The 21,155-nt window shown below is 43.0% G+C and overlaps 1 protein-coding gene across 1 annotated transcript; it reads left to right on the top strand.

Moving 5' to 3' along the window:
• Positions 1-9,973: 9,973 nt before the first annotated feature.
• nr1d4a (nuclear receptor subfamily 1, group D, member 4a) lies at positions 9,974-20,534 on the top strand. The gene is made up of 8 exons (XM_076096091.1): positions 9,974-10,445; positions 14,794-15,093; positions 15,185-15,273; positions 15,376-15,520; positions 17,746-18,317; positions 18,415-18,600; positions 18,739-18,949; positions 19,087-20,534. The coding sequence occupies exons 1-8, from the start codon at positions 10,424-10,426 to the stop codon at positions 19,281-19,283; spliced, it is 1,722 nt and encodes a 573-aa protein (XP_075952206.1). The 5' UTR covers positions 9,974-10,423; the 3' UTR covers positions 19,284-20,534.
• Positions 20,535-21,155: the final 621 nt, after the last annotated feature.

Below are 21,155 nucleotides of genomic sequence, written 5' to 3'. Positions count from 1 at the left end.
ATCACTTAAAGAGGTATTGTTTTTCAAGAGTGCCACTGGGGAGTGTCATTATGCAGTCCAAACTGCAAACTTTTATTTTTTATTTTTTGCTCTTTCTTTCTTCTCTTTGTTTAAATATTATGTCAAAAAACAGGCTGTGTTGACTTGCAGTGGTAGAGAGAAGTATGGAAAGAGTGAGAAGTCAGTGAGACATTAAACACTTGGTGACATGATGAAGTCATCCTGACAGCTTGCTGTTTCCATGATGTGGTGGCACTCTTTGGAGTACTCAACATGGAGACTGCAGCAGTGGGTCCAGCAACACAAGAAAACACACCACAACAGGAAAAGCCAAAGGCAGATGATGGTAAGACATTTTGAGAAATAAATAGAGAGTTAGAGCGACAGGAAATGAAGCAAGAGAAGCAAGTTCAGAGTGGCGACAGTGTGATGCCTATCTTATAGATTTCAAATGGTAAAGTTGGTGCTACGAATACATCTTGTCTTGTAATTACAAAGAAATGATTCACACAGGCGGCAATGAAGGTGTTTCCCTTCCTCAACTCAGAGAGAAAGCAATCCTTTCTCTGTATAAAGAGATGCATAATGGATGATTTCAGCGCCGCCACTTTTAGCCTCGGGAGTCAAAGCAACACTCAAGCAGGCCCAAACACACACATGCGAGCACAACATGCAAAACAACATACATTCACACACGTTTAACTTTGTGTCAAAAAATCTTTTAATGAGAGCTTGAAGGCAGGGTGAACATGTAAATCCTCACAATCAGAAAGCACACCTGCAAAAATACACATAGGAAATGGTGTGCAGATTGTTTCCCCGTTAATTATAGTGTGGTAGCAGAGAGCCCCTCGATTCTCCTAAAACCACCTGTCTAACCCCTCCCTACTACTTGGCCTTAATTGCTATAGAAATTCCAGGAAAAAGACAGGCATCAACAACTCCCAGATTTACCGCTCAAAGTCTTGTCACAAAGAAGGACTGTTGCAGGAGCTTTTATAAGCCAACTGTTGTTTCAGTGGATCCCACAAAACCTCAGGTGCATCTACACCTGAAACGTTTTCTCACATAACACACCAGGTTTCGCAACTTTGTTGAAAAAAAACTCAATATAAAATTTATACTACAGTTTTGTGACATCTTTAAACCCTTGATGGTTTTACTGGCAGGATTATTCTGTTATTATAATCAGTGTTTCTCTTGTTTTTTAATATTTTGGGATCCATAACATGTCTAAATTCAAAGCATATATCTGAAAAAAACTGCCACTAATCACAATGCTTTAAAAAAAAGAAGATTAACTCTACTGCGCTGCTGTTCCAAAGTAGTTATGTCCATGGACGAAATAGTACATTTAACCAGTTATTGCTGATATGTACTGATAGACAGTATGTGAGCATTGATTAAAGAGTTTTAAGCTGGTATGTTGCCTGATGTGTAAATATCTACAACAACAGCAACGAGAGAATGCTTTTGGTGAGGCCGATAGATAGAGCCGATATACTCATGATCACAAGTACATGGATCATGAGTCATGACACATACCCATCTGGAGCATATAACAGCAAGCACAAATAATAATTGATTCCAAACTGTCACTGAAGACGAGCAAAATACTGTGACCAAACACCATGAAAGTAAAGCTGCTCTGCATTGACAGCCCGTCCTCGATAAAGAGACCCACGGGTGGTGCTCTGGAGGAGCAGGAGAGTGCAGTGATATTACTCTGCCTCAGAGATGAGCTCCATTTCTTCCACTCCAGATGTCACGGACTCGAGAGTCAAACTGATAGACCAGATGACAGCGGAGGGCGCCACAGATATCGCTGGCGTTCAAGCAGGCCTCCCTCACTCGCCCATGTGGGTGTTTTTTCAATTCACTTCAATCAAACAGTCTCTCACACTTATGTCAAGTCCACCAGGGGAAATGAGCAGTGGACAGCAGGTGCAAAGCCAAAGCAGTCCAGCTGCGGTGGTTTACCTAGTGACCAGTGACTGCTGGAGCAATAAACCAACACACTGCAGAAAGCTACACTCGAACATCAGGTGCGTGATCATCCTATGTCCAAATCAAACAAACCTAAATGCTGTTTGATTTGGAATGTGTTACACATGGCTCTAACAAGTGGAGCCTGTTAACCTAACACATATGCCAGCAATAATAAATAATCATAGTGACACACCGCTAACTATGGGAACACAATGGATAAACGCACTTGTAAACTGTGTCTGACACACCTCACTCGACAGGAATTCGCCTCTGCTGTTTAAAAGGTGGAAAACAATGCTTTTCTTTTCCAAGTGTTCTGTTGCATATAAAAAAAAAACAGGTCAAGGGCTGGTGACTGCTCTGGTGAATACACATCAAACACATGCAAGCGTGTATACACACTAACACAGACACACATGCTAATAATAAAGAGCTCCACGGGCACTGGGTAACACTTGAAACACTCACTAATAAGCACATATGCGCACACAGGCACATGCAGGCGCACATGCTTGCTCACATATGTTTTTATATAAACTCAGTGTCACTCTTGCATTAATAAAGCAGAAAGAAGCCGACACACTGAAACACTGCATACAAACAAACGTGTGTGTTTGGACTTTTTAGTGTTTACACGTGAAAACCTGGTCAGACTTCTGAGAAAACAACAATTAATTGTCTCAAAGCCTCTCAAGTGTTTTGCACACTCTGTCTCTGTCTTCAATTAAAACTGTCCGGCCGTTCCCAAAGAAATACAGCCTCTCTCTCTCTTTCTGTACACAGAGAGAGAGAGAGTAAGAAAAAGGAAGACAAACAACGACTAAAGTAACAGATTCGGAACTTTTTAAGTATAAATTACTTACACGCTCTGGTGTTCATGAGGCAGACGGAGAGATGAAGCAGTTGCCGGAATGGTCTGATGAGCGGAGCTAGCCGGGAAAAAGGAGAAAAGTTGTGTGTACGTTCATCAGAGTCTTTCTGACAGCAAAGACAGAGTAGCAGTGAGCCTCTGTCTCTCTCTCTCTCTCTCTCTCTCTCTCTCTCTCTCTCTCTCTCTCTCAAAAATCACCCTTTCACTCTCCAAACACAGGCACACACTCGCTCTCTTACTCACTAAGAAATAATACTCTCTGATTCATAAAGCCTTCCTTTGTCACGTGACACAACACTTCAAATATACAGCACATTTTTTCCACTAGCCACAAAATGCCTGGAGGGAAGAAAAAGGCTCAGAGAGCTCAAGTATTTGTTTTTAATTCTCTCTCCCTTCTTTGTCTCTCCGGTGAATTATTTTTCTCTTCTTCGTCTTCTTGGCTAAAGAGTCGGTTTACCTACAAACTCTTTGCGCATGTTGAAATGCGGAGCCATGTCGAGATCTGAGATCATTCATATTTAATCAATACATCCACAGTTTAAGGAGAGGATGTTTCAGGAGAGGAGGAGAGGATGTTTCAGTATCCTGAACATAAATAAGAATGTTTTGATTTAACACAGATGATTCTTTAATGGCAAGCCAATAGATTTATTCTTCCAAGAAAGTCTAAGTAAATTTAATCTCGTCCTCTATTCCCAGTGTGATCAATTAAAATGGAATAATCATGATGGACTTTTGCCCTTTGACCTATCTGCTCACTACAGACATGTAGGTGCTGTTTTTGTGTGTTTCATATTTGTGTTTGATTGCTTCTAATGTTTCTGTGACAATCTTCCCAGAGCAGTGATAATAAAACATTACAATTACTACCACTGCTGAGGCTACTTCTGATAGTACTTAATATCAAGGAAAGCATGAGGACCCTTGTGAAACTAATTAAGGAAGTATTGGACACAAAACGGACAGAATATCTAAAACATTCTCGCTGAGAATAAATGAAAACCAGAATTTGGCATTCAAAGCTGGAATCTGATATTTTTTAAGATACATAACATCTGTCAACATCCTGCCAAACATTATGCAGTTAGGGATATTTTCTAAATCAAGATGATTGGAAAAAAAACAACAACAACTGCAGACTTCTGGACCTAAAATCACCTCAACTCTGGACATGAAACTAGTGGTGGCACATCAGCTGCAGGGAAGTCCCGTGTGAGATGGCAGAGCTGTGCAGCTGCGGCAGCGACAGAGTTGGGTGTGCCTCTGAATGTGCCCCTCTCTCCATATGAGATCACATGTTTCAGATCTGTGTTTATGTGTTTGCGGTTCTGGGCGTGTGCCCTGCTTTTCTTAATGTAATGTTTCTCAAGTTGTTTTGGTTATGAGGAGCACCTCAAACCTCAGAGCTGGGAGGAAGGGGCACACCTTAACTGGCACCTCAACGGGTGCTTTTACCTCTGCAGCAAAGTACAGATAAACTACCCCTTGTGAAGAAAAAAAACAACCAAACAAGTCATTGTAAATAAATGCATGCTTTTTTAACACTCACATAATACAAATCTAGTCTAATTAATATCTAAACCAAGTAAGTGCAGCAAGCATTTTCTAAATAACCAACTTATACATGCACTACTTATTCTGAAACTTCATCTAAAACGATGCCCTTCAGGCATATCGGCCATGCATCACTTCACATTCTCCCAGATCTCACAGTCTAAGGCAGAATTTCCGACCAATGCGGCATGTGGAACTTTTGTTTTGGTCTTCCCAACTATCTGTCCATTTAAGACCTGATACAACTGCTGCATATTTATTTGTAAAACACAGTAACTGGCCTGATGCAGGCAGAGATCTCATCCCCAAACACGCTGAACCCAATACGTCTCCAGGATAAAGTCAAGCCATTATAATAAAAAACACCAGTGCCCGGCCTCGCGCTCATTATTCCTATGTGCTTCCGATCTTTACAGCCACATATGGCCTACAGTAGCCTACTGAAATGTTCTTTCATGCATTTTTTATGTCAATTTGCTGGTAAAAGCAGTATTGCCTTTTTGCAGAAACCTTATATTCAGGAAGCACAGAATCTAAGCCCCGCTGCAAAAAGCACTTCAGATGATCCTTATCTTGTTTACATTTGATTCATGTGTTGCTTATGAGGCCACTAAGGCTAATATAAATCCCTTAACTGTTTATATAGCAGTGCTAAATCAGCAATATGAAAACAATATGAAACAAGAAGGTAAATACAGCCAGAGGACAATAACTACAATAACTTCATATCAGCCATTAGAGTGACATGAACTGTAAAGTATGTATTTCAAGTCAATGTGATGCCATCGGGCTGACCGAGACCATGCATTTGTGTCAGAATGAGCAGTTAAGTACATGATGACAGTCGTGTGTGTGTGTGTCAGTGTGCAGGGCAGGCTGTGCTCCTTATTAAATTATGACAGTGAGCTTGAGCAGGGGTTGTGTTTAGGCTTTGCATATGTGCGTGTGCTCTTGCAGTACGCATGTCACTTGTGAATATATGTGTGTGTGTGTGTGTGTGTGTGTGTGTGTGTGTGTGTGTGTGTGTGTGTGTGTGTGCATGGATGAGTACGTGTAGGCAGTAGCAGCGAGAAGGTCAGAGGTTACTAGTGTTTGTGTTTCAGTGTCAGTGAAGTGTGCTCCAGGCAGAGATTTATGATCATTGTGTCTGGGAGGCTGCAGAGTGGGGGATAATGAAGATAGATCAGGGTGCTATCTCTCTCTCTGGGCACCACTGGAAACATGGCCTATGGCCCCGTCCGTTCTCGTATCATTAACTTCAGCCTGTGACATCATAACGAACTGCCCTGACATCAATCCTAACACAGTGTGCTCTGACAAAAAGTCAAACGCAAGCAAGGCAATTCCTCACAGGAAGCCATCCGGCAAACAGAGGCATTGTTAAGCTTTGCAGCTTCTCTGGGTGTGTTTATGAAGATATGAAATATTCATGGGAACATCATACGTCGTGTGTTTCCACTTTAGATTCAACATATTTGCATTCACAGAGCTATGGAGCAGAGGCCTGAGGCTCGCTGGCAGAGGGAAAGCAGCAAAGGAGAGGAAAGAGGGAAGGGGGGATGATGGAGGGAACAAGAGAAGGGAGGAAGTGAGGTTAGAGGGGTTAAAGTGAGATGGAGAGAGGGGGAGGAGAGAAGGTTTGGGAAGACGAGAGGGCCAGTGGTACAGGGGATGTGAAGAGAAAGGGGTGTGAAATAGTAAGAGGGAGGAAAAGAAAACTGCAGGGTGAGATGGGGAGAGGGATGGGTTGTAGAAGGAGGGAGAGGAGGGGGTTGATGGGATTGGTGGTGGGGAGGTGAGAAGGGAGCGGGTGCCTGTGGCGGCAGGTTTTAATCAGTAACAAGATGCCTGTAATGAGATCACTATTTCCCCACATTCAGATTAATGTCATGTGAAGTTTGGTGCCACACTGAGACAGGCAGGGGATGCAGGGACGAACACATGTGCAGAAACACACACACACACACTCACAACACACAAATATACACTTGCTTGCACTTTCCTGGTTACAGACTTAAGCACACATCCTGTGAAATGAAGGAGCTCATTCATCCAGCCTGGCAAAGTGCGCTCATTTAGAGTCCAGCCGCCTTGAAGTAAAAACATACACAGAGGAATACTACTCACAGGAAAATGAGTTACTCATGGCAAAGGAGAAATGTATGTGTTAGGGACCGAAGGGCATATACCTCTATGTACTCCTCTAACAAAAACAAATGAGCACAAAGCTTGGAACAGTTAGAGAGAGAGCCAAAAGCTTTTTTACTGCAGAAGGAACTAAGGGAAAACGAGAGGGGGAGCGGGAGAGAAAATAAAAAGAGTGTGTGCACTTTTTGTGCATATTTTGGGGTGCATTCAGAGGCTGTCGACGCAGCTACCAGCGTGTGTGCCAGCATATGGCCGCTCTGCCTATTCCCCAACATATGTGTCCAATGAAAGGTGAACGGCTCTCCTGTCTATACTTTCCTCAAAAATCAGCCATGATGTCACCATGAACCCATCTTGAACCCACCTCTGTCAAAAAGCATTACTCCGGCCCTCCCTCTCGCTGCCTCATTTTCTGTTCCACCTCTCCCTCCTTTACGCTCCGTTCCTGCCTCTCAAATTCTTCACTGAGCTCCCATTCTTTTGCTTTTCCTCTTTTTCATATTTCCATATTCTCCAACATTTCCCCTCTCCCATCCATGTCTCCTTTCTCTCTCACTGAGGCACACAAACTCCTTCTTTTTTTTCTGGCAAGCATGGTCTAATTGAATCACCAAAAAGCGCAGCAGTTTGCCAAAAATGCCAGGATGTTCTGATTATCATAAACTTTGTTTAAGCTGTGGTTTTACAAAAATAAAATGCTCTGAGTGCACGAGGGGACGCCAAAAAAATAAAAGCTGAAAAAAAACCGAGGAATAGGGGAGAATGCAAATGAAAGAGGGGGGGGGGGGGAGAGGGAAAGAGAGAGAAGAGAGAGGGGTGGTGGGGGCAGCGAGAAGGCAGCCAGAGAGCCACATATGGAAGTGATTCTGTAATTACTGCAAATCTGTGAGCTCAAAAGGAAAGGTCTTCTTTTCCATGCACATAAAACTGCCCTTGTGAGAAAGTTGGGCACTAAATACTGAGCAGGAAACATGAAAAAGTTTTAATTTGCTTTTGCCTTTTGGCATGTGGGGTTGCTATATAAATATGTATATTGTATATGTTTAGTATGTTGAGGGTCTAGTTTTGCTATTTTCCTTCACAGAAGAAGAAAAAAAAAAAAACAGAAAGTCTACTACTGGAAAATCGTCTGCATTCTTTTCTCATTTGCTTTGCTTTGCCTGAGTTCAATCAACCGTCCAGGAAGCTAATCTAACATAAACTGAGGAGGTTCAGCCAGAAATAAAAGTGAAGTATCTCAGTTAACTGGCATCATCCACATAAAGCACCAACTCAACAAGGTGCGTGAGGAAAGGGGGCTGTTTGGGGGAGAGTTGGAGAGGGGAAGGGGGTTACAGTACAGACAGAAAGACAGACAGTGAAGAAGGCTTTCTTCTAAGCCTCAGGCAAAGCAGCGCTTTGCAGGTGTGCATGTTGGCAACGACTTCTGTTCTGCTCAGTCCCCAAACAGTTTCGGCAGCCTGTAATTATCTCGTGCCCTGCCATAACGTGTTCTCGTGATGAGTGCTCGAGCCTTACGCACACGGGCGATAGAAGTAACACCCGGATTGAGGCAGTTTGAGCTGCGTTTATTCTTAGACACGTCCAATTAATTACAGAAGGAGATGATTTATGTAAAGTACACGATCCTACCTTCTTCGCCTAGAGTAGTATATGCCTCGGCTTCATGAACGAGCGCATTCCCGTCAGAAGTTTGAAACATAAATAGTGGATGACATGCGCACGCACGCCGAAGTTTTCTGTGAAGGAGACAAAACAAAGTCAGGGACAGTCTTCAGATGAATCCTCCACCGCAGCACATCATCTTGGAAAGATCACGCCGGTTGGCTTCAGAGATCATTTCAGTCATTTGTCAGATTACCTTCGTGTGTTGCCAATCCGTCACTGTGTGCCGGCAGTTCAGGGGCGTCGATGATGGGAGCTACCCTGCGTGGGGATTTCTGGCACTGTGACTCCCCCTAGTGACGGAGAGAAAGACTGCGGCACACGTCCTGTCAATGAGGACGCGATGAGGAGGAAACCCCTCAAGCGAACGCGCAAACAATTACTCAGAAAAATGACAAAATAAGTCCGTCAAGATGTATGTATGTAAATATAGAGCCTACTAAATCAGGCCACTCCTTGTCTGTGATCATGTCCAATTTGAGCAGAATCCACTTTTTTGGGCTTATCAAGTTAAAAATGTCTTTACAGTGCCACGAGTAAGTATACGAGAAAGGGAATCAAAGAAATGTTTGAGAGATAACAAGGTATTAAAGCAATTATTAGTTACTAGATGGAAAGTAATCAAATGTATAAATACATTATAATACAAAGCAAACATTTTTATTACAGCTTTGTAGCTGACGTTTAAGATTAAAAAACAGTTAGTGTTAAATAAAACCTATTGCATTGGGTTTATTTAAAAACGTGATAATAAAAAATCATTAATTTACGAGCTGCTTATCTCATTTTGATGATCTCAGACATTCAAGCAACTATGTGTAATTTATTTGACGAATGAAAACTCAAGAGTTTAAAACGCATTTCATGACTAATTTGAAATTTGATTTTCAAACGCTATAGTTATTTATCTGCAATAAAACCATTAAAGTGTACTCTTGCATTGACACTTCTAAGGAACCTATATTTAGTCTAGATAGATCAAGTTTATGCGTCAATTCCATAATTTGCCACTAAGAGGCGCTATCCACAAGCTCTGCACAGTTGACCTACATCTTCAGAGTCACACAGCAGGCTGCAGAGTTTGTTGCTGACTGAATGTTATAGAACTTTTTGCTGCACAAACATTTAAAATAGGTGTACAATGGAAAACTGTAAAAAAAAAAAAAAAAAAACGGCACCCTTGAGAACACAGAGTGGACTTGGTTTTACAGTGCTAAAATAATCATACATTTAAATCTAAATCTAAAATCTAAATTTTAGCCTAAATTGAGCGTTTGCAATGATTGGCTCACTCCAGTAGCATGTTGTTGCATGACATAGTTTTAATTGCGCATCTAGAGTTTCCTTTGGCACATGGGCTTTAAACTTGACACTTCTTGTTGTTTGGCATGTCTCAGTGGTCAGAGAACAGGCAGTCACGGTGAGCCACGCCTATTGTCCATGTGCTTCATCCACCAATCTCTCCATCCCTGCGCGCCACACGCTGCGTATTTTGCATAAAATGTGTATCAGTGGGGCAGCACTCTCCCCGGCACATGCAGAGCCCACATGTAGCGTGGCTTTACTGAACACATAACCGACTGCGGTCGAATAAGCACATCAAACTCCCCTCTGTTCCAGATCCCCGCCAATGAAAATGCACAAAAGCCTGAGGGAGAGAGAGAGGGAGAGAAGTGACTCCGCGAGATACAAAGAGTGAGCCAAATCCCACACAGACACAACACAAGTTGAGCGAAGGGACGGGCGGTCACATTTCCTACTCACCTTGCAAACGTGAGCGAAGTGGGTGTTTGTATCAGTGGGTGTGTATGTCATAACTGACGCTGTTCGCGGATATGCTGACTCCACTCTCTTGGAATTCATGAAAATCTTTTAATCTCCGCTTGTGCAACATCACATGCGCTCGAGCCGAGGCGCAATATCCTGAGCACAGAAGGCATCCAGGTATCTTTGAGAAGACCAGCCTTTACAACTCACCTCTGTCAGATCAGAACTGAGCACACAAGAGGGACACCTCTCTACAATTAACTGGGAGACAACTTTACGCGCACTGGAGACATTTCCATCACTTCTTCCCATTTTTGGCTCAACTGAGCAGGTGTTTTATGCAAAGCTGTTTTTCAACTTTCTCACCTGTCTTTTACGGACGTCTATCTTCAAGTCTGCTTAAAGTGATCGACATCAAAAAGAGAAATGGATAACAGCCCTGGTGGTGGTAAGATTCATTTTAACATTATGTTAACCCTCCTTTATACCATATGCTGATTTAGACATATGATTCAGTTTTCATTCATGTTGTTGCCATCAGTCAATAGGGATAAGTATTTAGCTTTGTCTGACTCAACTTTAAAAAAAAAAATAATTATTTAAAAAGTGAGAAATACTTAATCGAACAGTGTGTAAAACACAGCTCCAATATGTGCATACTTGACAATTATGTGCAACCTATGTGAGTCATGCACGAAATATATTTTTCATGCACGTGTTTGACTGATGTTGGTCATCTTATTGGTTTATGAAAATTCGGCATTTAATGACGTCAACTTGTTTCTAAATTCAATAAAAAGTGTGTTTGTTTCCATTATCAAGGCCATCAATTTAGTGCCTGCAGCATAAAAGTTGATAACTGCAGGACTTTCATCTGATAAGTGGTATTAGACAGTACTTTCTCGAGGTCAGCCAAAGGTGGACATGCTTTCCTCTCCTAACTGACGGTGAATCATTTACAAAACGCAGTCACGTTCCAGCACATTGGCGCACCCTCGGCACTGTCATTGTTACTCGAATCCGTGGGCATCACTAAACCCTCTCACCGAGTTATGACTTTCTATTCATGTTGACAAAGTAGGCCAGTGTTGTCACGGAACAAGCAAGGCAGTTAAATGATCAACCACAGATAATAGGTGTATTAGTCAGCCGATAAAGATGAAGACTGCATGCTGGCCTTTTCTGCTGGTGTTTGATGTTCGGAGGATGCTCGGTGTTGTGGTGGAGACATGTTGGCAATTTCAAGCTTTTTAAATGATTGTCTATTTATATATTTTACAGGTAATATAATTGTTTATTTTCAAGTTAAATGGCAGTGCATCTTTTAACTTTCCATAAGTCTGTAATTTGTTCTTCCTCTCACCGATCTAAATCCAAATGACCACCTTGAAGTGGTTTCCCTGACCTTTTGTTTCAATTAGTTATTGGAATGCACATTACTTCAGTTTAGTTTTTTCGGAGGTCGGTGTAGTGATAGAAACAAAGCTCATAAACATAATAACTTGGCAAAAATATAGCTGCACCGGTGGGCTGTAAGGCTCATAAAGTCGAGATCAAATGAGAGAGAGAGAGAGACAGACAGAGTGTGTGTGTGTGTGTGTGTGTTGACACAGAGCCCTAATTCCTCCTGCAGAGATGATTGGGTTGGAGGGGTTGCATGCAAATGCATTATTCCCCCAAAAGATTATTGTCATGATTCATTCATACAATTGCATTTCCTGTATTCCATATAGGCCTACCGTACAATATAGACCCAAACAGATCATATGCAGAAATACACTGTCATGTCATCAGTTGTAACATAACAGTTGGGAGTTTGTGATCGGCTGTAACAGTTTACAGTCCAACATTTTAGAAAAACTAAAAAACTGTACATCTTCATAATGCTAATGTGACATGCATTTTGGAATATGTGTTTGCCAAAATCAATATTTTCATGATCTGTAGATACTTGTCCTCATGTGAAGGGTCAACCGTACTTTGGTGTGGGAGTCAGTTGTAACAAGTTCTTTTCTAACACAAATACCAATTTGCTCAGTTCAGCCCAGTCTTCTTGTCCGGGTTGCTCAATTGCACTAGGTCTTAGATTGCATCTGTCAAATGCTCATATGATAAAAAGCAGACCAACTGACTTCCTCCACTGTCCGCTGCATTACTTTGTACACTGTATGTTCTCACTCACAAATACAGTACGTCCCCTCACACTCCCCTAGTGGAGGCTTTCTGAAAAGCATTAGAAGACGTTGCAGCGGTATTTCATATATTGTTGGTAAACTAGATGCAGCACCTGGCTGACGGTGCATGTGGTGCTGCTGGTAGTGCACATTCAGACCACCCCGCCGCATAGCACGCTGCTTTATTACAGTAGATTCGGCTCTTTAATTATAAGCCCCTGGCGGACTGTATGTGCTCCGGCTTCTGGCTGGAGCGCGGATTCAAGTCTTTCCAGCGAACGCTCTGTCAAAAGTCTCCTCACGTGGCTTTCCTCACAAAGCCGCGTGCGACGCGTGAGATGCCCGCGCCCTCCTCCCGCCTCCCGCCGCTTCCCCGCTCGCACGGACGCTTCTGTGCTGATGCCGCCTGCGGTGATAGTGAGCTTGGTCAGTGGGTCAGCGATTCATTGCATTCACTTTTTTTTTTTTTTTCACTCTCGTCACGTTTTGCCGCCTCATGCGCCGTTTGCTTGCTCTCTCTAAACGATGCCTAAACAGATATGCTGATAAAAGCATAGGCTACAATCCTGAAAATTATGCGTTTTTCAAATCCATGTTTGACTGAGCACATCGTGCCAGTGCAACTTTAGCAACATCAAACCATACACCAGGCTATTTAGACTCGATTTCAAATCATATCGTGGTATTTATAAATTATAACTGTGATACAACTCCTCGACTGCATGCGAGTGTGTGATGCAGTATCAGTTTGAGATATGCTGGAGGTGCATGCACATCATTCTACGTTCCTGTAATATTGACCTTACATAAGCCTGAGTTAATGAAGGAGAGGAGCTGCTGTGCCTGTGAAGTGCTCACTGCTCACGTTTCTTTGCCTGCCTTCACGTTCCTGGCAGATTAGTGTTGGCATGGGTAGTTTAACATGGGCATTGAGGAAGGATTTAATGCAGTTCGAAATAAATGAAAACATGTAAAACAGCTAGTTGTTTGATATCACAAGCTGCCAAAACTAAGAATAAAAACAGCTTTACTTAAATGTCTTGCAACGTTTGCATTAAAGAATAGAAAATGACAGTATCATGTTTTCCCTCAAACATGATGAGGACTGAGGCCAGATGACAACTAATATCTTCTTTGCAGGTGGCAATGCTATGGTCACAAGAAAACAACAAATGTATGAAGAAGAAGGGGGTCTGCAATGTTTATCAACATGATATAAAGTGTATTGACCTTTCGAATATGACACTTTTTTATATCCCTCTATCGCCTGAAAAGCAGACTGTAAAAGTGATTGCTAATCAGAGTTTACAGCTCAGTGGCTCTTGGGGGCCTTCATAAACACTGTACATGTGAGTCTTTGCATGCAATGTGTTTGGGTGGAGTGGGGCTTGGGCCACGACTGTCTGCATGTAAACTCAGGAGGAGGGGAGGCTCAGGCCTGTGTCTGTATGTCTTTGGCTCTGGCATGACCTGGGTGAGGGATCATCAACACATTAGAGCTAAAACAAATACCTCCATGCGCAGCAAAGGGCAACACACATTAACACAAGGAAAGGCCTACTGCACTTATGCACGACTTTTGGATGTTGGAAATGATTTGAATGTTGGGAATTCCTCCTTTTTTATATATTTCACTTTGTCATTTTGAACGTCTCTCTGCTGGACTCAACTGTAGGCGAGTACACGAGTTGTTAGTATATCATTACACCAGCCAGTCCATACAGTTGAGGCTTTTCCTTTGCAAAAACGTGACTCACATTCTCCGACCGTCGGTGGCGCATGAACAGCAGTGGCTTAGAGACTCGGTGCCACCGCACGCCCGGGGAACTTCCCAGTCAGCGTGTGTTTGTAAACACAGATCAGACTGCAGATCGTTATGTATTTCCACACGAGACTGCGGAGTTGCTTTGGGCAGCAACCGTGTCAGCAGTCCATGCATGTGAGGCGCCGGTCAGGTGTCGTGCTGTTAGCTGGCGCTGGGCAGGGTGCCAGGGGAGCGAGCGAGGCTATTATTGGAGCGGAGGAGGCGGCAGCAGCAGCAGACCCAGCAGACACGTGAGGCCGTGTCTCAGCTCATCCACAACGCATGAGTGGGGGGGGGGAGAAAACACTTCAGAAACAACCACATTGGACCGACAACTTACTTATGGTGCCTGTATAAATGCTGCGTTAGCATGACGCAGGATTTCTTTACAAAAACGTGGCGCTTCGTTGGTGCTTCTACTGGAAGCCTGCTTGCTTTGTTGCTGGGCTCCCAGCAGTATTTTTAGCGCCCACTTTATCCGCGTGACCGTGAAGGATGGATGAGGCAACGACGCATCAAATTCTCAGAGCTGTTCACTGCTGCCCAGAACTTGTGCAACATTCCACCCCATCACATCCAAAGCGTAGCGTAACGGTTTAAAGGGAGTATGGATGGCCAACTTTAATTTATGATGCAACTTAATTCGTTTAATTAAGCCAACAATTGCATGCACGGCATACATAATAATAATTTAATAATAATACCTTAATAACAATGCCACTTGTTATCAATATCTAAATGACATTGTGTGCTTTAACGAGGAGCTTGAACTCTCGGCTCAGAGGTCTGATGTTCTCCACTCTTTCCCTTGTCTGCAGGAGTCATCCTGTACGCAGGCTCCTCTGGCAGTTCGAGCCCCAGCCCTGGCAGCCCCTCCAGTGGGTACCAGACACAGTCCCCTTCTTTACACTCCCAGCCCTCATCTCCAGAGGAGGTCACCTTCACAGAGATTGGGACGTTTAAACATAGGGCAGCTGGGTGCACCACCCCTTCCTCCAAACTGATATTCCAGTTCCCAGAAGTCTACAGTTCCCCCCCAGCAGCAGCCACTCCACAGCACACCTATGCGCACCCCATCGCAGGAAAGAGGCCTTGCGGATTCACAGGAACTTTCACAAGTAAGTGTTTCCTCGTTGTCGATATGCATGAAGATAGGCGTTTGATTGGCGTTTTTCGAGTTCATCTAACTGTCGGTTTACCCTTCCTCAGAGACGGGTGGAATGGTTCTGCTTTGCAAAGTCTGTGGGGACATTGCATCTGGTTTCCACTATGGAGTGCATGCATGTGAGGGTTGCAAGGTAAGCCGCTGAAAAAATCATGTGGCGTGATTCAATAATGTGTTGGTTTCAGTGCACCAGTTTCATGTGCTTTTTCTGTTGTTGTTGTTTTTTTTGTCTCAGGGTTTTTTCCGCCGCAGCATCCAGCAGAACATCAACTACAAGATGTGTGTCAAAAATGAGAACTGTCTGATCATGCGCATGAACCGTAACCGATGCCAGCACTGCCGCTTCAAGAAATGCCTCTCTGTTGGCATGTCAAGAGATGGTGAGACATCCTGACACATTTCCTTTTTTTTTTTTTAAGAGAAAGGCCCTCATGCAGTTCTGCCAGAGTGCCACAGTGTTCTGATTAACCAAAGCAGCAGGGAAATAGGCTGCCTGAGAGAGGCACAGTGCTGATATGTAGGTCTGTGTGAAACATCTATTGCGGAAAGTCTTTTGAGGTCATCGTGCCAGTAGCTCAGCCTCTCACTTTATCATCAGACCTGCACCTGTCTTGCTCTTCTATACGGTCACTCACTGCACTGCCAAAGATTACCATCTAGCCTTGTCTCACTCGCTTAAGTTTCTAGGTGTCTTTCTCATGCCCTTTGCAGCATCCTCCCACAATACTCTTTCCTCTATGTTCTTGTTCAGTACAGCCCATCCTCCTCCACGTATACCCACCATGTTCCCTCAGCTCTCTTGCGTCTGCCTCTCAGACAGTGATTTATGAGAAGAGGAGCCTTGAAGTCCCCGAAGCTATCTATCATTTGGAAAACTGCGGCAAACACAGGAATTATTTTTAGGAAATTGGAACAGGGTCAACTTGATTACCTTGTGTATGCCCATAGAACATCTTACTGCAATTAATGAGGGATAGGGCAACAATTAAGCAATGGATGCAGAAAACAGTCAGTCGCTGTGACAGGCTTTATCAGGCGTGATGCTCACATCACCTAGTTTAAGTTCTGAAAACTGAACACTGATTGATCGCCTATCGTCACAGATTACGAAAACAGCTGGGCTGACCTAGAAAAACAATACAGAATTGGTTGGGCCTATAGTGTACTCGTACATCATGACCTACTTGGTGCAGTGTGCCTGCCTTCTTCTTCTCAGTATGGTTTCTGCTCATCTCCACCCTTCAGTACCCTGCATTGCCTAATCTAGGAAACAGGTTTGTGTTATTTCTGCACATGCTTGACACTTCTGGTGCACAGAGAAAATAGGGTGGCGATATGTGACTCAATAAGAGTACAAAGAGTCAGGTCGACCCTTTTAGAGGCGATTTTTGAAAGCAATAAGGACCACAACCTAGAAACCCGTTTTTGCTTTGCTTCTGTCATTACGAAAACAGGAAAACCGCAGGCAACTGCCTACAGACCACAATAAATAGTACACCCTCATTCACAGTCACACACTAGGCAGCTGTGTGACTTTGGCTCTGCAATATATTGACATTAATAAGTCCATTGGCATGATGGCACACTTTTCTTCCTCCAACCAGAGCATCATTTGCTTCTTTTTAACCATGATGAAAGGGATTCATCTCATGCCACATTATTGGCCACATCCTCATCAAAGGATCCTGCTGGCAATGAACAGATTACCGTATCTTTGATAAACATAGCAATATACTGTGCATATTACTGTGTCAAGTAGATCACCTCACTTTACCCAACACTGCAGCTTTGTGTTTTTATGTAAATTGCTTATGTTTAACATATAAGAATAACAGTACATTGCCTAAAACAGTATTGCTGCTATCCACATTTTTTGCTATACATCCAAAAAAGGTTTAAAATATGCTATTCATGCAAAAGTCTTTGAAGCTGCACCAGCGCAACTTGTCTGCCTTATCTAACTACACCTTGCACACACACACACAGACACATACTCTCCCTTTCTATGCATCACCGTCTCTCATGTCAGTCCACATTTCAAGCACCTCTCTCGTCCTTCTCCCTCTCACATACTTAGTGCCAGTGACATCACGCTCACGTTGCCCCACTGCCCTACTTGCAAATGGAGGGAGGGAGCGGGAGAGGAAGGAAACGGGTGGATAGAGGAGAGGGTGAGGCAGATGGTAGCAGGGGTCTATAAATAGCCTCTCCAGCTGATAGTTACTGTGGGAAGAGGGATGGGGCGATGGGTGAAGAGAGGGAAGTTTCATATCAAAACTTAGATGATTCTCCTTGAAATCACTTACCACTTAAGGAGATTTTATGCTTTTGATGTATGCGTGTGTATAAAAAGTTGAAATAGGTCATGTTTCAATATGCTCAGCTTCTAGCCAGCATAATTAACAGTAGCAGTCTGTCTTTCCTAAATGGCAACACCGTATTTTTAGGATGCACCTGCCTTTTGATCTTTAAGAAAATAATTTGTCTTGGGGGTCATTTTAGTGCTTGCATCTTTATCATTTTAAATAAAAATAAAAAAATTAAAAAAAAATAAAAACTCTGAAATAATATGGAACAAAACATATGCTGCTTGTGTCTTCTCTAGCTGTGCGTTTTGGCCGCATCCCCAAGAGAGAGAAGCAGCGACTTCTGGATGAGATGCAAAGCTACATGAACAGCCTCAATGAGTCGGCGGCCATAGACATGGACTCACCTTCAGTGAGGGAGACTTCCAGCAGCCCAGAAGATGGCCACTCAAAAGAAGCCATCGGGGCCATCTCCAGAGCCTACCGTGATATCTTCACCAGCAGCAACAGCCACGAGAGAGCAACCAAGGCTGCAAACATCACTACCAACAATAACACATCTCCCTTTTCTCAGGGTGCCAGTTTTACCCAAGTCTCCGCTCACCCCACCTCCGCCCTGAGTTATCAGTCTTGCCCTGTTGCGTCTGCCACTCTATGCCCAGTTGTCCCTAATGACAACCAACCTACATTCCTCAATGTGGACAACAATCGCTACACCTACTTAGTGTCAACAAATCAGAATCATGATCAGTCTAACAGTGCAACCTCTCAAAAAGGCAGCTCTGCCAATCATAACAGTTTTTGCAATGCAGGAAGTACCCAAAATCAGCCCACCTGCCCATGGAAATTAGCTTCAGGAGCTAAAGTGCTGGTAAGTGCAGGAAGCATAAAGCAGATCAAGACTTTGTAATATATCTTGTCTGACAAACAGCTCATGATTCTTTCTATGTCCTTTGTCTTTCTCTAAGGCCTGTCCTCTCAATGCGTGGCCTGTATCAGGGGCAGAGCGCACGAGTCAGGAGATATGGGAATCCTTCTCGCAGTGTTTCACTCCTGCTGTCAAGGAGGTGGTAGAGTTTGCCAAGGGCATCCCAGGATTTCAGGAGCTTAGCCAACAAGACCAAGTCATGCTGCTCAAATCAGGCACCTTCCAGGTAATGACATACATTTCAGATGAGTTGTTTAAAATATGTGGCTCCTTCTTTGTGATTCCACATGTATTATTGGTTTTAGTATTTGTCTCAAACTTATCTTTTTGCTCCCGTTTTTTTTCCACTCTTTCGTGTGTTTAGGTTCTGATGGTTAGGTTCTGCACCTTGTTCAATGCTGAGGAGCGTACAGTGACTTTCCTGAATGGCCAAACTTACCCCCTGTCCACCCTGCGGGCCTTGGGCATGGGCTCTCTGCTGGACGCAATGTTTGACTTCAGTGAGAATCTGGGCTCCTTGGGGCTAGAACCTGATGAAATGGCCCTCTTTATGGCTGTGGTGCTGGTCTCTGCAGGTGAGAGGTGCACTATTTACCTAATGTGTCGGAAAACAGTGACAAAAGCTGCAGAGCAGTGACATTTGTTAATGGAGCAATAATGTAGTTACTGTGTCTGTTAACCACTCACACTGGCATCCCTCTGTGCTCCACAGATCGTTCTGGCATCACAGACATGCGGGCTGTGGAGCAACTACAGGATGGTCTGATCCGTGCCCTGCGGTCACTGATCACTCGCCGCCGCCCAGATGACACCACTCTCTTCCCCAAACTCCTCCTGCGCCTGCCCGACCTGCGCACCCTCAACAGTCTGCACTCCGACAAACTGTTGGCCTTTCGCATCGACCCATGAGGAGACGCTTGTTCATGGAGCACACAGCCATGAACTGTTTTACAGAGAAATATATGACACCACAGAGACACACACACACACACATATTATCTTCCAAGGACAGGACTTCCTTGAAAATTGAGGAAAAAAGGAATTGTGCAATCTGGGGAGTAGTTTTCAAAAAGATAAATGGGGGCATTAGTGAACATATTTTTGACTCACTATTGATCTTCATGCTATGTTTTGGGACAAATAAACATACAACCTCAACACCTCTTGAGAGACATTGTTCCAGTAAAAAAAAAAAATAATGGTCATGTAGATTTTGTATTACCCTGTTGTGCACTTGCTCATTATATCCAGTGTACTTAAGAATAAAAGCCAGTTCACTTCTGTTTATTCCTTAAGCCGTACAGTATCGACAGGCAGCAGCTGAAAGACAGTTATTATTTAGGGACCATTAGAGATGATTGACAATGTCAGCCTGTGTTTAAGAGAAAGGGAACCTGTATATAATACATAGCAAAATATGAAATGTTAAGGTAATTATGTGTCAATGTTTCACAAACATACCATCTGCATTAGTACTGGAATGAGACCACTATTTTAATGTGTCACTTGTACACAATAGAATGCATTCTGTGTCTTACTATTTTTGACTGATCTTCCAGAAAAAAAATGGCACACCTTGGTTTTAAATATGCCAACTTCATAAGTCAACGGCATTTTATTTTATCTCAAAAAAACATTGTGTCTGCGTCATTATATTGTATGACAGCTGTACTGATTGAGACGCCTCATGCATGTTGGGTTTTGTAGTTCCTTTGTTTATTTTTGTTGCTGTAAATATTATGTTACCCTAGTGTTTATGTATCAATGACTGAATTGATGTGATGGATCGGACAGATGACTGGTATAAAGACGAATGTACTGTCCTTCCTGCAATTGGTGGGGGTTTGGCCATGCCAAGGGGGCTTTGCACAGGAGAATATGTAGTGGGGATTCTCAGACGGCTTGGACGCAATTCCTGCTATCCGACGATGAAACCAACCAGCATAATCCCTGAAATCACCAGCACTCACTCCACATGCACCCTTCCTCTGCCCCCAATGTTTGTCATACAAACACAAGAGATATTTCTGGGTGAGAGATCTTATTTGATTGGTCTTCTCACTGTTTGATTGTGGCTGATTGAGCACATCTTGTACATTTTGTAAATCTTTATTCCTAAATAGAAATGATAAAATTATATAAAGTTTGAATTATGTATTACTCCGCTTGTGCGTCACTCTTTTGTGTCCATTCGGGCAAAATGGTGTAATGAAGATGTAGTCAGGGCCAGTGGTGGAAAGTAACTAAGTACATATACGCAAGTATTGTACCTAGGTACAATATTGAGGTACTTGCTGCTTTTATGCATGCTTTGTACTTCTCCACTACATTTTAGAGGGAAATGTTACTTTGCAGATTAAGATTTGACATGAAAAAACACGTGAAGACCGAATAAAATACAATACATTGTTAAGATTTAAGATTAAACCACTGGTTCTTAATCTTGTGACCCTCTTACATCAGTAGTGGCACCGAATAATGACATATAGTAGGCTGTATAATAATGATTAACCTATACTGCAAATCAAAGTGTGCACTGGCACATCTCAATAAAGTTAGAGGCACTTTTATTATCAGGTTGCGTTCACTTTAAGAGGGGTGATTGCCTTCATAGTTTAACAATCCAGGTCAGATAGAGCAAAACAACATAGTTCATTATCCTTAAAGCATGTTGTAGAGCATCAGTAGAGTAGGTGTGCCGTTTTAAAAAGAACTGGGCTACTTCAAATAATGGACTATAAGTAATTTAAATGAATCAAATACAACCTTAAGAGTGGACTG

Source organism: Anarhichas minor, unplaced genomic scaffold (assembly GCF_050575085.1).
Source record: "Anarhichas minor isolate MPS153535 unplaced genomic scaffold, ASM5057508v1 ptg000003l, whole genome shotgun sequence".
In the NCBI taxonomy this organism is placed as follows: Eukaryota; Metazoa; Chordata; class Actinopteri; order Perciformes; family Anarhichadidae; genus Anarhichas; species Anarhichas minor.
This window is presented reverse-complemented; position numbering and strand designations above follow the sequence as displayed.

Excerpts from the sequence above, each read along its gene's own strand:
- nr1d4a (XM_076096091.1), top strand. The coding sequence starts at position 10,424 with ATGGATAACAGCCCTGGTGGTG. Across the intron at positions 15,274-15,375 it reads ATGCATGTGAGGGTTGCAAG|GGTTTTTTCCGCCGCAGCAT; the intron begins GTAAGCCGCTGA and ends TTTTTGTCTCAG. Across the intron at positions 15,521-17,745 it reads TGTTGGCATGTCAAGAGATG|CTGTGCGTTTTGGCCGCATC; the intron begins GTGAGACATCCT and ends TGTCTTCTCTAG.